Source organism: Protopterus annectens, chromosome 2.part0 (assembly GCF_019279795.1).
Source record: "Protopterus annectens isolate FY-2018-M chromosome 2.part0, PAN1.0, whole genome shotgun sequence".
Taxonomy (NCBI): Eukaryota; Metazoa; Chordata; order Ceratodontiformes; family Protopteridae; genus Protopterus; species Protopterus annectens.
The window spans coordinates 1701669002-1701685586 of record NC_056728.1 but is presented as its reverse complement, the minus strand read 5'-3'; the positions used below and the strand labels follow the sequence as shown (position 1 = coordinate 1701685586).

The 16585-nt window shown below is 42.2% G+C and overlaps 1 protein-coding gene across 1 annotated transcript in view; it reads left to right on the top strand.

Moving 5' to 3' along the window:
- The window catches only part of HSPA4L (heat shock protein family A (Hsp70) member 4 like), a 2148355-nt gene that overhangs the window by 301159 nt on the left and 1830611 nt on the right, over window positions 1-16585 (top strand). Inside the window, exon 2 of the mRNA XM_044061754.1 lies at window positions 8840-8897. Coding sequence (XP_043917689.1) covers window positions 8840-8897 — 58 coding nt within the window. The remainder of the gene's footprint in view (window positions 1-8839; window positions 8898-16585) is intronic.

The following is a 16585-nucleotide window of genomic DNA, read 5'->3' as shown; positions in this document are numbered from 1 at the left end:
TGTTTCTCTATTTGCCATCCTCTTCCTCTTCTTCCCAGGGTCCTGCAGAAGATCATGAAGGACTAAACAAGAAACTTTTGGGTGACTCCCTTTTGGCACAGACAGCAAAGGATTCCCGTCTTTCACCTGGCCAGGAGCAATCATCACAAGTTACCTTACCAGATGGATCTTTTCACACAAGACAATGGGTCTTTCATTTACCCTCAATTGTCCACTCTTCAGTGGACAATTCGTGTGATAAGTTTTTGATCTTATTTAAGCACCACTTTTCTGAGGACATGGTTAAGGTTCTGCTGGAAGCCAGGAAAATCACTACCAGAAAATCCTGTATGGCTAAATGGAAAATATTTTGTTTGGCATCTTGAGCATCACCGGGATCCTGTTTCAGTGGGGATACTTTCAGTCCTTTCTTACTTGTGTTAATTGCTCCATGCTGACTTAGCGTATTCCTCTGTTAAAGCTCACTTGTCAGCAGTCTTTGCTTGCCTGCCTTTGACCCACCTTTAGGGTTTTGCTTTGAGGTCAAACAATTCCATAAAAGTGTCCTTCATATCAGACCTCCAAGAAAACCTATACTAACTTTTTGGGACCGTAATTTTGCACTTGAAAAACTGACTCAAACTTCTTATGAGTCTGCCTTTTCTTCTTCTTCTTTGCAACACTGCACCTGGAAGACTGTTCTATTGGTTGCCCTTACTTCAGTCAAAAGATTTTCTGAACTTCAGACTCTGATGTCTATTCCTCCTTTTTTGATTTTTCCTAGGGTCAGGGTGTCTCTGTGTACTAATCCTTCGTTTATGCCCAAGGTGGTCAATGATTTGTCTCTTAATCAGTCTGTCCAGTTCTCTTCCTTTTTTTCTTCTCCGCAGTCTGATAGTGAGAAGGCTTTTCACACCTTTGATCTTCAAAGACTGCTCAAGTATTATTTTAATAAGACAAAGGCTGTCTGCATATCTGAGCAGCATTTTGTTTCCTTTTGTTCCAGGATATTGGTTTGGCTTTTTTTTAAACAAACCATCTCCTCCTTCTAGAGTATGATGCCATTTCTTTTTGTTATTCCTTTCATGGAAAACAGCTTTCTATTTGTTAGGACTGATTCTGCGAGGGCAGTGGGGTCTTCTGGAGCTTGCTTTAAAAGTCTGGATACTAGATTCATCCTTGGAAGCTGCAATTTGGTCCTCTATTCACACTTTTACTAAACCTTACAAGTTGGATGTCATTTCTAGAGCTAAGCAGGACTTGCGAGAGCTATCCTTCATGGGCTTGTGGAGGGCTCCTCTGTGCCTTCCTCCTCCTATCCTTTTCAGTAGCTTTTTTAATCTCCTCTGTGTTATGAATACTGCAACACTGATATGGAAGGACATAATATAGTTGTGTAAAATCTTAGCATAGCACAGTTGCGTAAAATCTTAGCATAGCAGTAGATATCCTTCTTTTCACTGTTGCATTATTCAGTCCCTTCCACCTGCCATCTTTGTTTTCTTTCATCTGTTGGGAATTCTTTGCTGGCTTTGACTCCCTCTTCTGTTTCTTTTTCCCTCTGGATGTGCATGTTCTCCTTTCTACTGGGTTGGCTGTAGTTCTTCTGGGGCACTTTGGTTCTGAGTATGGCGCGTTTGTACATCAACTTTATACCCTACACTTACGTAGGGAGCATACACATGAATTACTATGCTAAGAGGAAGTAAAGGCTTTGGTATACTGGAGACATTTGATTATCCTTGGCAAGAGATTCCACATCTTATGAATACTGCACCATTGAAAAAAAGGACATGTACTGTTATAGTATGATTTTACATAACTGTACTGTCCCCTTGAGATAGTGGTGTTTGGTAACCATGCTGAAGGAGCCACATGCAGAGAAGCCTGCTTTATTGGAGCCAACAAAAATGACAACTCTTGTCAAGCCAATTGTCTTGGCATCCAAGGATTGAAGGAAAACCAAGCCTCGACCTTGATAGATTTCTAGCTGGATTCAAAGTTGACCTCTAAGGCAGAAATGCACTCAACCACCACAACACAACACTAATCACGAGACACATGACTCTCCTAAACAGTATGCAACTCAACCAAAGCCCCTAAGGCAAAACAGCATGCCCAACACACTAGTCATAGGTGGTTCGATAGTGAGGCACTAGTCAGCTGCCAGGATCCGCCACATAACGCATGCACTCAGGTCCCTCAGCAATAGGTACAAATATGACTCTGTCATTGTACATGTAGATGTGAATGACCTGAGATGTACCTCCCTGGACTACATGAAAAGAGACATGGAGGAGCTCTCGGATTGTGTAGCCCAGGCGGGTGTGACCCTAGCCCTGAGCGGCATCCTACCATCACCCAGAATGATACCACAGTACAAGCAAAAATGATTGATTTCAACAACTGGCTAAGTTACTGGTGTCAGTCTAGGGGGATCCAGTACCTGTCTGTCTGGGATGACCTGATTGACAGACCTTGATACTTTGCCAGAGATGGTCTGCATCTGTCACCTCTGGGCTTCCGGATACTGGCCAAGGCTCTTGCCACCCGCTGTAGTGCCTTTTTTAGGCAGTGTTCCAAAGACCAAATTACCACCGTAACAGCTACAGACAAATGCAATCTGAGGGTCATGCTGCTTAGAAGTCTAAATCTCAAAATGTACTCACTCGAAGCACTCCTTAAAATGGAAAACATCGACGTTTGTGCTATAACAGAGACCTGGTTCAAGGCAGCAGAAAGCACCCCTGCACTACCAGGCTATAACTCATTCCACACCTTTCAGCCCCAGAACTTGGACTGAAGCTCCAAAGGCGTTTACATATTCATAAAGGATGTGCGCACCTCCAGACTGGTAGCCCAACATAATGCATCAGAGGTACTTCAGGTGCAGCTAACATTGGATAAGACGGTGATTCAGGTTGTAGACTGCTATAGGTCCTCAACTATGTCCCAAGACTCACACTCCACGTTCCTAAGCACCCTGGAGAATATCAGGGTCCAACCTAACACACTCATACTGGGCGACTTCAACTACCCGTCCATTAACTGGGAAAACTACTCGTGTACTACTACACTTGCACAGCGTTTCCTGGAATTCATTAATTCCAATGCCCTGGACCAGCTCATTCTTACCCCCACTAGAGGTAGCAACATCCTTGACCTGGTCATTACTAACATGGGCGACCGTTGCTCTACACCAATAGTCAACTCCTTTCTGGTTAGATCTGACCACAAACTTATCACCTTGGAAATCCCCCCCCCCCCCATCTTGGCATTGTAAAGTATGGAAAAGTAGGGATAGACTGATAGTAAGAGTTTTGCAAACTCCGAAACAAATGGGATAGTATATTTAGTTACTTGTAATAAATGTGACTCATTCTATGTAGGAAAATCAGAGAGAAAATTAAAAACTATAATGTATGAACATTATTATGACATTAGGAATAACTGTAAAAATAATGCACTGTATAGGCATACTTTACAATGCCAGTATGCCAAGTTTTTTTTATGTTTTAGAAGTAGTACACAAGGATATCAGGGGTGGCCCATGGGAAGCTAGACTTGAGTGCAAAGAATTTTATTGGCAATTGTCATTAGACGCCACTAAGACCCCTGGGCTCAATGACTCGGTTTCTTTAAAACCAGTCTCAAAATTATAATGTCTTATGATGTTTTTGTCTTGGCATATTCTGCTACATTTCTGTGTATTTTATAATATTTTATATAGATATGTATTCATAAAGTGTGACAAGTTTTAACAATTTTAACAATTTTATAAGGAAAATGTTATAATAATGAGTTTATCTGTGCTTTCACTGTGCTGACAGTGTAAAAAGTTTTTACTATTCAGCCACTAGATGGTGATAGTAGGTAGCTTTAGTTAATGTTGCATTCAGGTAGTTGATTTTAGTATATATGTATTAGAACAAGGATTTTATATAAATATATGTATTTAATTATAGACATTATATAAAATAAATGACATTTGATGATAGGTAGCTATTTATTGGCGTTTGAAAGACATGCGTGAATGGGCGTGCCTTCGTTGAAGGTTGGGCGTCGGGCTAGCACCTCAGCACCATAAAAATTGACTCCCAGTCATTAGCGGCCCATAACCGGGAAAAGCCAGAAGAAAAACAAAAACGTGCATTTTAGCTTTTTAGAATAGATTAAAACTATTGATATGAGTGTTTTACAAGTATATGTTGGTTATTTGATGCCCTGCCAATGAAAATGATTTATTAATTAAGCAATTAGTATTTAAACAGTGTCTTTTGCTTAGTATGCATTTTCCATCTGAAGAAAGCTGTTTGCAGGTGAAAACGCTGGTTATTACTCTGTAAAAGCGTTAATGTGTATGTACTGAGGCTCGAAGGGTTATTTTCAAGTGTTTTTATTTTTTATGAAGTGGAGTGAATATTAAACATTTTTACTGCATCCAGAGGTCTTTGTGGGCCTTTTCCTAAGTGATTAGTGTTTTTTGAAGCTATTATTAACTCCCCAAGTGATGTTGACATCCTACAGAAAGACCTCACTTGAGACCAACGACTGGTGTCAGAACCATGGCTTTAAGCTCAATGCCAAAAAAAATCTGTTGTCATCCCCTTTGGGAAAAACCCCGTTCTCATGAATTACCACATCGATGTAGTCCACTGAACACAGAAGGTGTTATAAGAGATCTGGGAACACAGGTTGACAGCAACCTCTCTTTTGACCACCACATTGCCACTGTGGCATATCTCATTACTGAGGGTTTTCTCATTACTAAGGGTTTTGCATTCAGGAAAAAAGGTCATTGTCTCCCTGTACTCTTCCCTCATTAGGCCAGTCATTGAGTACAGTGCTCCATTTGGCATGTACCTCACAAAACACCTGCAACAACTGGAGAGGCCACACAAGTACCTCACAAAGAGGATCCTAGGCCTTAAACACTTGTCCTATATGGACAGACTCAAAAAACTCCAGCTATTCTCTGTCTCATATCGCCTACGTAGAAGCAATCTCGGCTTGACTTACAAAGCCATGTCTGACCCAGCTCTGTTAGAAATGCTACATCAAAAGAAATCCAAATCCCTCAGCACCACATGCTCCAGAGACCTCAACCTCATTACCACAATCAACAGAACATGCTGGAGGGACAGGTTAATAACCCAGAGGCTGCCCGTGCTATGGAATAGACTTCCCATACATGTCAAACAGAGCACCTCACTGGCCCTCTTCAAGAGAAATCTTGATGAGTGGATGGGAAATAGAAAATTCATCCCAGGGATCACTCCAGTGGCTCCACTCGACAGAGGCACTGGGAACTAAGGTCGAGTGCCACAATGCCAGGGTAATCCTGTGGGCTAGGCTTGTAAAGGCTCCATTGCCATTACCCTAATACACACCTATGAACCTATGATGTAAACTGTCTGAAAGCCAGCTCCATGGATGGAATGGCCACCCCTGATGGGGTCAAGATCAGTTTTCAACCTTGAAGGTTTGAAACTGACCCTGAGTGGTCATTTGGCATCAAAGAACTTGGTTAGTAATCACTGCACCAGCAACACTAACATTGTTGAGTGGTTGAGGCTGGAACTGCAGACATGAAATCAATACCCCAGGTGATTTTGACACATCCATCAACATCAGCCCTGACATTGAGTAGTCAGCCTTTTGTCATATCAGGACTGGGATCTGGACAAGCTCCAGTGAAGAAAGAGAACAGGCAGGAAGAGTAACACTGGGAAGAGATGGAACTTGACTTATTCCACTGTTATGGAGAGGAGGAGACATGAGGCCATAGGTACACCATTGCGAGAAAAGCCTGTGACTTTGTTGAATAATCCAGTCCAACAGAAATAGAATGTCTGGACTCAGTAGACTTAAATGAGTGTAGTTAGAGGGCGTTGCAGTTTAGGCTGTGAGACAACAGATGATATGCTGCTGGGACAAGACGTGAGATGACAAAGGCTGTTTGGATGGAGTGAACCTAGGATAAGGAGTGGAACCCCTAGTCTACATTTCTTGTTGGGAGCAGTTGTGCAGTTTATCTGTCTATGCTGACTAACATTTTGGGAGATCTCATCCAGGGAGACAGAAGGAGAGGAGTCCAGATTAACCTGAGATACTGGAGTTAGCTTCTTTTATATATAAAGATTTTTATTAAATAATAATTAAAACAGTGAAAAGTATGCATACATTAATATAAAAAAAACAAACCATAGTAAAATTTTTCTTGTAGTGTACACCAGGCTTATGCTGGGATTCAATAACACCTACGCTAAGTGTACACCGTTCTAAGTGAACAGAGAACACAGACCTAACTCACACCTTCTTCCTTCTAGTTTTAGTTTTCCTACTTCATACCTCTCAGCTGTACAGATTTTCACAGAATGTCCAGATTATTGGCTCATATTTTTGGTCTGTTTTTCATAAGTGTGGATTTCTCATAAATTAGTGACAAATCATTAAAGATTGAAGTTAGAAAACATTTGTGTTTGGGATTTAATACCCTTTAGAAAATGCATATGAATGGAAGACTTGTTATTCTATCAGCTTTCTAAGTTTGTAAGAGCAATATTTAAAAATTGTCCCTATTTTTGGGCCTTTGTCCAGATTTCTTGCTCTAAGAGGTTGAGAGGTATGCTACTGTTATTCTTGGAGCTTTAAATATTGACAGGGATTCATAAAGGTTACCACAAAGTGTAGGCTGCATGTACACTTAGTGTAATCCTTCTGATTGATTAGAAAGCACAAAAAATGTGTTAAGAATGTTCTTGAATGCATATCATGTACACTTAGTGTAGGCTTTATTGAATTTGGCCCTTACTTAAACTTCTTAAGCTCCAGGTGTTTTCTTTACTTTTAAAGTAGAAGGATTGCTGGAAACACATATTCTGCACTCACTCTGAGAAGTGAGCTTGGTATTGTATCTGTGCAGAAGTGGGCGTAGCCTCAGTGATTGACAGGTGAAACAGGCATGTCATGGTATGGAAGCGACTGCAAGTATTTTTTTTCTTCGTTTTTGCAGGCGGGCAAGCCCCCCTGCATTCCCCCACACCCCATGCAAATTAAATATACCTACTCCGAGATAGCACTTCCTTGAAAAAAGAGCAAACTGCTAATAGACAATGAATGTTCATGCCACCAAGGGTATGAATATTACTTTACTTTCACTGATTATTGGATGGTGGTCAGGGTTTGAGGAGAACTTGTTCCTGCACATCCTGCGAGGTATGTTTCTAACACAAAGCCGTGAGCTTCACCTAAGCAGTTTAAGCATTACGAGTCTTGTGGGAGGAAGTGTTTTGGCCATGCATTTACATTTCTTAAATTCTTTAACCACAAATGGAAATTAAACTGACAAAAAGAGAAGAACAATGCGTGCTCTAGACATATGTTCTTGACATTGAAACTGCCACTGAAAGCAAACTCCTACATCTGAACCAGTGAAGCAAAATAATCATAATCCAACAAGCAGCAAAAAAGGCTAGTGACACTGTACTTGGAAAATCTAGCAACTCTTTACAGACAGCAAGAAAGACAACAACAGTGCACTGCCCTAGAAAGAGTTTGTTTGGAGAAGGGATGGGAAGAAAATTGTTTCTAACAGGATGCGTCAGGCTGGGAGTGGGGGGGGGGATTAGCTGACTGCAGACTTTAACAAAGGCAAGCAAAAAGGATTGGATTGACCTGATTTGAAGAAGAGTGGTCAACAAGTAAAACGAACCAAAAGCGCAGCTTTCTTAGCATAGGGTTATGGGTAAAGAGAAATGGCCTGGATAACCTGGGAATGTTCTCAAAGCTGGGCTGACGTTAAGTCCTGTATGTTTTAGTCTTGCAGATGATTAGGCTGGAGCTGTGATTGTGCTCCATCTTTATATGTTTCACCTTCCAGGGTCCATAATCTAATATCTCTTCCAAGACACACACATGCGTATGCACACCTACTTATGTGATTGTATGTCTGTGTGTGCACACTTACATGAGCCTATGATGGCCTGATTCCCAACTCTCGACATTCTTGGCACTGTAGTACAATTGGCCACCCAGACGGCTATGCCATATGTCAAAGTAATGTCTGTTTTGTACTCCCTGGGCTATACCAGTGTTAGCACATAATCTGCTGTTTTTATACCATACTGATTTATATGGACACTGTTGACTGGCAGTCCATGTGCAACAGCACTGAGTTCCCTGAGTATGCTTTATATGCTGTATGTTTCTTAAAGCACAGTATGCCTCAGATACTCACACACACTTGGTTCTTTTCATGAATTACAAGTACTGTGGTATTTTATGTGAGATATGATTTCTTCCGCATCTTGTACACAGGGTGGATCAACTCTATATAGGTCATTGTTAGTCTTTTGATGATGTATCGGTCATGAATGTAGCTGTGGCTAATTGGCAGGGAGATTTTATTTTTAATTACTTATCAACATTTACTTTTGGCCATTGTCAGTTTTCATACATTGCAGTCATTGCTGATGGATTTGTGAAGTTTCAGTATTTTACAGACTGTAAGAATTTCTAAAATAAATGTGCTAATTTGTATGTAGTTAATTTGTAGTCTGCTATGTTCAGAAAGAAGTGTGTTTGTAGTAGTGAGAAGCAGCAGTAAGTTCTATTTTTCTTAAGTGTTTATAAAGTACCTTGAATTTAGTGTTGACTGATTTGTGAAATCTCAGTGTTTACAGAATATAAAACTATTCAAAAAAAGTTTGTTTTGAATTTAGTTTAATTGCAATTTCATGTGTTCAGAAAAAATATATTTGCTGTCTTGAGAAGCAGCAGTACTTCCTTTTTTTGTGGTCTCGTAAGTGGCATTCTTTTGCTGTTTACATAGTAAAGATAACTTTTTTTTTCCCCACAGAGCCTGTATATCCATGGGACCCAAAAGTAGGGCAATAGGAAATGCAGCTAAGAGTCAGGTAAGGCAGCCTCATAGCATTGAATATATTTCACTGTTTTGTCATGAACTGGTGTTGTCCGTCCATCTTTAATTGGGAAAAACCTTAATGTGAAGCAGTGTTTCAGTTCTTCAGTATTTCAGGTATAATAGTCACTGGATTGTAGCATTGTTTTACTGACAAGAATTGACCTTAGAAGCTATAAAGCATGGATCTTATATGATTCTGTCCATCCACTTCAACCATTATGGTTACCTGCCTTAGGCACTAGTCAGCTTAGCACCTGAAAAAACTTCAAACACTTGCCCAACTCCCATAATGCTGTACACTACTTCCCCTCTCCATATCCCATTTGACCCCAAACAATTGTGTAATGGAGAAACTGTCCCTATGGCATTTTGTTGGCTTATTAGCATTCTCAGTAATTGATTGGCACCTTTCAAGTATTTTTGCATCTCGTTATCGATATTTTGATGACTTTATTGAAATCTAGGTCAGATCTTTATATTTTCAGTCAAATTTGATAGTTGTATTGTCGCTTCCCCTGTGGTCGTGACCTTTAAGCAGCCATTTTTGTTGCTGACATCAAGGCTTAGTATTATTGTTTAGGTTTTTGTACCTTCAGTGTTTGATATATTTTGTGGTATTTGGTAGCAATTTTAGCGTATTGCTGATATAATGGAAAATCAGTCAGGATTTAAAAATTGACATGTGGCCACAAGATCCTTTAACAGGATGGGCACTAATTATGTGTAGTATGATTGGATGTTGTTGATTTACAGAATTATAACATTTGTCAGGGCTGTGAACAAAAGAACTCTTGATAAAAGAAAAGACAAGTTTGAAGGATTTACTCCCCAGTGATGGGTGTTTGGAGGAGTCCAGATATAAAGTGGCTGGAAAAGGGTCATCTAGGACCTCTTCATTTAGCCTCCCCTCAGAGAAACCTACACTAGGGTCTGCTTCATCAGTTAATTCCAGAAGTGTTAACAAAAGTCATTTGGAGAAGGCAACAGGAGTAGGAATTTCCTACCTAGAAGCACCTGCATTTGAAGAGTATGCTCCTAGAAGACCCTAGTGGTCACTATTTTCTTTGGTATCTTTCAGTTCATTTAAGTTCGAGAACTGCCCTTCCCTTTAGCCCGTTTAAGTTAGAGGGCTTTCTTTCCCCTTTTCCATCTCCTGAGCAGTAGCCCGTTTAAGTTGGAGGGCTGTGGCTCCCTCTTATTCCCTCTATTTCCCTTTTTTCTTCAAATAACTCTGGTGTTAGAGAGTGTATTACAAAAAAAGAAAACGTTGTTGTGAAAACTTCTTGTTAATTTTCCTTTTCCTATCCAGTTAGTTGTTAGTTTTTCTAGTATTTCTAGTTTTCTAGTGTTTCTCTGTAAAAATGACAAATAAGGACTCGAAACCAATGGGTTTCAAAAAATGTGAGTGGTGTGGGAAGAAAATGCCCTTAAGTGATAGACACACGCTTTGCGTCTATTGCCTTGGAGCTGTCCATCTCCAGGAGTCATGCTGTATCTGTCATGCTTTTAATCACAGAGCGCTCCTGGAGAGGAAGAACAAATTGATATTAAAAGGATTATTAAAACCTCCCTTCTCAGGGGCTTTAGCAGAAGGTCCGGGTTTATCTAAAACTGGCAAGTCTCCCACTTCAAAATAAGACAAATCTGACAAGTCTGGGAAGAGATCTTCCTCTTCTACCCTATCTGAACTGTCATAAAAAAAATGTCTAAAACTTTCACACCGGATCCGAAGCCTACCAGATCAGAGAAGCATTCAGCACCTACACCATCTGTTTCGGTGCCGGTAGAGTTTGAGATATGGAGCTGGTCTCCAGCCTTGGAGCCATTCTGTCCTACACTCAGATCACCAGGTTTGCAGAAGTCTCCAACCCCCTCAACTCTGTCTTCCAGGAGTCTCTCTGATGACTATGTGGATTGGGTGGTACAGAGGCTATTGAGGACACCAGCACTGGCCAAGTTGTTGTCGGATCCAACCCCGAGGGCTTTGATCCTACCGCATCCACATTTTCTGCTCCGATTCTTCCTCCAATCCAACCCCTGGCTTTGGAGTCAGAAGATCCAGAGCTGATTTTAGTGGAACCCCCAGATCAGAGACCTACTATGGGATTTTCAGATCTGACCATTGCTCCGACATCCTCAGCTCCATCGGAGCTTGGGGTGTCTAGGAGCTGACGCTGTCTAGTCGGTCTGGGGAGGTGAGTTGGATCGGATAGTTGTCAGATCCTGCCTTGCCTCTTGGGGCATCGGCTCGGGTGAGCTCAGCTCCTACATCGGCCTCAGGCCTGTCGTCCTTGATTCCGGGGGGGGGGGTTCCCTCGGGTTCTTCGGATTCAGGTATAACTTTAGATCAGGGATGGGGGGCTTTTGAGGTGATAAGGAGAGTACTGTCTCTACAGACAGCTCCGCTGTCATCTCCAGATGTTCTACACCCAATAGCAGCGGTGTCCACCTCTATACCCTTGCATCCACATGGACGCAGAGATCCTAGGCCTCAGGATGCTCTGCAGGGCACCCCCCACTCTTCTGAAACCTCTTCATTGTACCCCTCTGAAGAGGTCCCCTCGGAAGAGATTATGCAAGAGGAAGCATTTAGACTCCCCAGAGGAATCCATCACTTCTGATACGGACCTCGATAAAGCTGAAGGGCCCCCACGGTCGTCTCCTGAGACATCCTGGAAATGCTAAACCAGAGAGATGACTGGAAGTCCACCAACCCTTCAGTGGAGGAGTCCATATACCTAAAGGCCTTCAGATCTCATCCTTCCACCTTTTGGGTGTTTCCACCTTTCAATTAACTTATGGATCTAGTTTCTCAGAAAGCGTGGGAGTCTCCATATTCATTGGAACCTGTTCCTAGGAGGCCAAACAAATTTATCACATCTGCATCAGACAAGACCTTTCTAACCAAGGGAGTCCCAGTAGATGCTATGATTGTGGCGGCAGCAACCAAGAAGGAGCTGTCAGAGATATCATCTTCTGTCTATCCACTGAACAAAGAATCTTGGACAATGGACAGATATGGAAAGTGCATTTTTTCTTCAGCGACTTTTTTTCCCTTCGATTCCTGAATTACCTTACTCATTTTACTAGGCTGCAGAGAGACCTCCTGAAAGAGCTAGGAGATACTCTCCAAAGTTCAGTAGCTGAAGGGCTCTCGGACAAAATGTCCTCTCAGCTCTCTACCTTAAACTCAGTTGTCAGTGCCTCCATGAAACTCATGTCTTATGCAGTGGATGGAATTTCCTTAAGGAGACATTCTTGATGCAATTGTGTGATTTGCAGAGCCCTTTAAATCTTCCTTTGTGAATGCCCCGTTCGATGGCTCATCTCTGTTTGGGCCCAAAGTCGAGGATACACTAACCAGGTGTGAGCAGGAAGGAAAGACTCTGTCTGCCGTAGGAGTCCAATTTTCCATGCCTACCAGACCTTATCCCAAAGGTCAGAAAGGAAGTGGGAAAATGTGGTTCCAAAAATCTCTGAGATCTTTTCAAGACACACGTGGTGAATCTTCTCTCAGGGGCAGAGGGGGAAGTAGTAATGGAAGATGCCGACCACACAGCAGAGGGGGTCTGGAGAATCAGGGCAACAGAGATTCTTTCTTTGGTAAGCCCTTTCAGCATTCCTGAATGGAGGCCCATCTGTCCATCTCTGGAGGCAGTCAGGGGCTGCTTATCTTTGTACCCAGAAGCCTGGCAAAGAATAACAAAAGACAAATGGGTAAAAAGCATCATATCCAGAGGTTACACCATACCCTTTTCTTTCCCCATTCCAAACATAAAAAAGGTTCCAGAAGCTGCACCCAGTCAAAGGGAACAAGCAACCATAGAAATTCAAAAGTTGCTAGACAAGAGTCATCCAAACAGTCCCCACAGACCAAATAAGATCCAGAACTTACTCAAGATTCTTTTTAGTTCCAAAGAAAACAGAGGACTAGAGACCAATTGTGGATCTTAGCAATTTAAAGAAATTAGTGAGAAAATCCAAGTTCCGGATGGTAACACTGCAGTCAATATTCCCTTTACTGGGATAAGACAGTTGGATGTGCTCTGTAGACCTCCAGGATGTGTACTACCACATAAAAATAGCAGGCAATCCAGGAGACACCTGCACTTTCGGCTGGGAACCAGTCACTACCATTTTCGAACTCTGCCCTTTGGCCTCAATACAGCCCCCAGAGTGTTTACCAAATGTATGGCAGTAGTCATAGCTCACTTAAGACACTTAGGATTCTGGGTGTTTCCATACTTGGACGACTGGCTTCTAACTGCCACGACCAAGCATCTACTAATAAAAACGAGAGACACCACCTTGCAACTCTGCTGTCACGTAGGAATTACAATAAACTATGAAAATCTGTCTTATTGCCTTCTCAGCATGTGGTATTCATAGGGGCAGAATTAAACTCAAAAGACATGATGGCCAGACTCCCTCTAGAAAGAGTTCAAGTTCTGAGATGCCAGATTCCATATATTCTAACAAAGAAAAAAGTTCAAGCAGCGATAGTCCTAAAAGTCCTGGGAATCATGGCAGCAGCATTAATTCTGATCCCTCTAGCACGTCTACACATGCGAATTCTCCAGTGGATGCTGTCTACTAAGTGGTCGATGCAAGAACTGTCAATGTCCCACAAGATAATAACAGAAACTTGCAAGAAGGACCTTTGTTGGTGGCTTTACTCCACTCAAGTGACTGTAGGTTGACCATTTGTACATCACCAACCACTGGCTACAGTGACCACGGATATGTCTCAGGTAGGGGGGACATTATGTGGGAAAGATGGTCCAAGGCACCTGGCAGATCACAAGGCCCACTTTCACATCAGTTTTCTAGAGATGATAGCAGTGCTTCTACCATTGCAAGCATTACAGGACTCTCTTCCACTGGGAACTATTGCAGTACAGATAAGACAACATGTCAGTTGTATGGTACATAAACACACGAGGAGGAACCAGATCTTACTCCCCTTGTCGAGAGGCCCTGAGAGTATGGCAATGGGCGACCTCCGTCCAACATTTTCTGATAGCAGTGCACATCCCAGGGAAATCCAGCGTGATTGCAGACAGACACGGCAGAGCAATTCTAATGCCTCACAAGTGGTCCCTTAAACAGGAAGTAGCGGAAAAGATTTTCCACAAATGGGGTCAGCCTTGCTGCAACCTTTTTGTGATATCCATGAATGTGAAATGCAGCAGCTAATTTGCCCCTATTCCCCTCCGGGGAGTCACCAAGGGATGCAGTTGTTCACGATTGGCCCTCGGGTCTCCTTTACACTTTTCCCCCCTTTCATCTAATACCCAAAGTACTTCAGAAAGCCAATTGCTTGGGAAGGGACTTGATACTCATCACCCCATACTGGCCTCATCAAATTTGGTTCTCTTTCCTGTGGCCTAATCTGCAGGAGGAGCCTTGGATTTTGGACCCAGTTCCAGACCTTTTGACTCGTGTCAGGAACCCTCCATCCATCCCTTCAGACCCTCAAATTGACAGCATGGCTGCTCTGATTCCAACAATAGCCAGGATTCCTAACCTCTCATTAGTCAAACACATCCTAATTTCTTCTCATAAGGCTTCAACAAGAGAGGTAATGGAAAAGATTCTCCTTATGGGCTTCTCATAACCACATTGACTCTTTCTTCTGCCCCAGTCAGTTCCATTCTAGAAATCCTAGCAAAACTATTCAATGAAGGTGCAGCTGCAGCTACCATTAGAGTCCAGCTTGCAGCGATCTCCAGTTTTCATCTAGGTGAGTCTGGCCTCAACATTATGTCTTGTAGACTATGCAAAGCATTTCTTAAAGGTACTTTATTAAGACCACCTATCAGACCCTCCAGCATCATGGGACTTAAATTTCATACTGTCTCATTTAATTTTCCCCCTTTTGAGACAGCATCATCTTGTGAGCTCACAATTATGACATGGAAAACTATTTTATTGATAACAATCACCTCTGCTAGAAGAGTGTCAGAGTTGCATGCCTTGTCTGTAAAACCTCCATGCTTGCTCTTCCATAGGGGCAGGGTGTCCTTATGAACAAACCCTTCCTTTTTGCTCAAAGTTTGCTCAGAATGAAATTTCAACCAAACTGTAGAGCTGCCAGTCTTCTTCCCAAATTATAAAAACAAGGCAGAATACATGTTACATCAGCTGGATGTCCACAGACAGTTGCTTTTACTTACGCAGAACTAAAAACTTCAGAAAATCTGATCAGCTATTTGATGTTCTTCGTATTTCACTGTTGCAGTCATTACATTTGGGTAATCTGCTGGCAGGTTGCCCTCAAGTCAGCCTGATTAACAAAGTCTTGGGTCCTCCATCGGTTGCTGTCCCTTCTTCCATGACTTCAGGTCGTCAGGGGTATAAAACATGCAGCCGACGTTATTACATCAGTCTTTCTTGCCGCGCGGTGCCCGAAGCAGAAGCAGTTTGCAAGTGCCAGTCGGCAGACTCCTGAAATTTTTGTTTTTGAGTTTCAGAACCGAAGTCTTCAACTAAAAAGCTAAGTACCCTGTTGCGGAAACTTTTTCTTGCTCCTTACGGATGTCAGTAAAAGTTAATAATTCCATTACTTGTGGGAAGCAAATACCTCATAAGGATTTTCATTTGTACTGTATTCCTTGCCTAGGCCCTGACCACAATGTGCCTTGCTGTCGGTTTTGTGCTAAATTTAATCAACGCAATATTAAACATCGGTATATTTTTGCTTCTAAATATTTTGGCTCACGATTTAATTATCCAGAAATGTTGTCTGTTAGCAATCCGACTACCGGAATACCTAAAAAACGCAAAGAAAAAGACCGAGACAGGCTGTCGAGGTCCAAAACTGACGACGACGCTTCTCCTAAGCCAGTCGCCAGTTCGCCGGCACTCAGTGAGGTGCTTTTGCAGCCCCTGATACGCACTACTTCTGATTCGCAGGCCTCTACTGAGACCCATTCGGAGTCCAGTATGCCACGAGATGCTTCAATTATGCAACCCGCGGATGTCTCTACCTTAGATGGGTCCATAGCCTCTGTGCAGGCACCGGCTTCTGAGGGTGTTTTCAGGCCTACAGATTTGTATATTAGACCGACGCCATCTTCAAAACTAAGGCCAAAATCAAAATCTATGTCTAAAAAACCGACACCTGGGCCACATGTGCAGGCCCCTATGCCTAAAAAACAGATGATCAAAATGGCTGAAGATTTAATTACTTTGATCAGGGGTAGCCAACCCCCCCTTCTAAGAGGCCTAGGCAAGACATTGAGTATGAATCTTCTGAACAGGATTCTATTTCTTCTGACTCTTCTAATGAACAGGATTTGTCTATACAAACTTATGAGGACTCTGATGCAGAAGATTCCATTCCTTCTGCTTCTACCCCTGAGGATTTTTCTTTTGGGGAAACTTTACATACTTTAAGGGAACATTTCCACTGGGAAAGTCAGGATTTCTCTGAATCTAAAAAAGAGACTTAGGGATTTTCTTCTTCTTCCTCAGCATAGGCCTTTGGCTATACCGCCTGTTCTAGACATTGTTATGATGTTTTTTCAGAATCTAGTATGGCTCGTGATTCTCTGCCTCCGGCTCCTTGTAAGCTAGACAGATACTACATGGTTCCTGACTCCCACAAATTCCTTTTCAAAAATCCTGTTGCAGATCCTGAAACCATTTCTCAGGGTCCCAAGGGCATTAAGGCCTCTA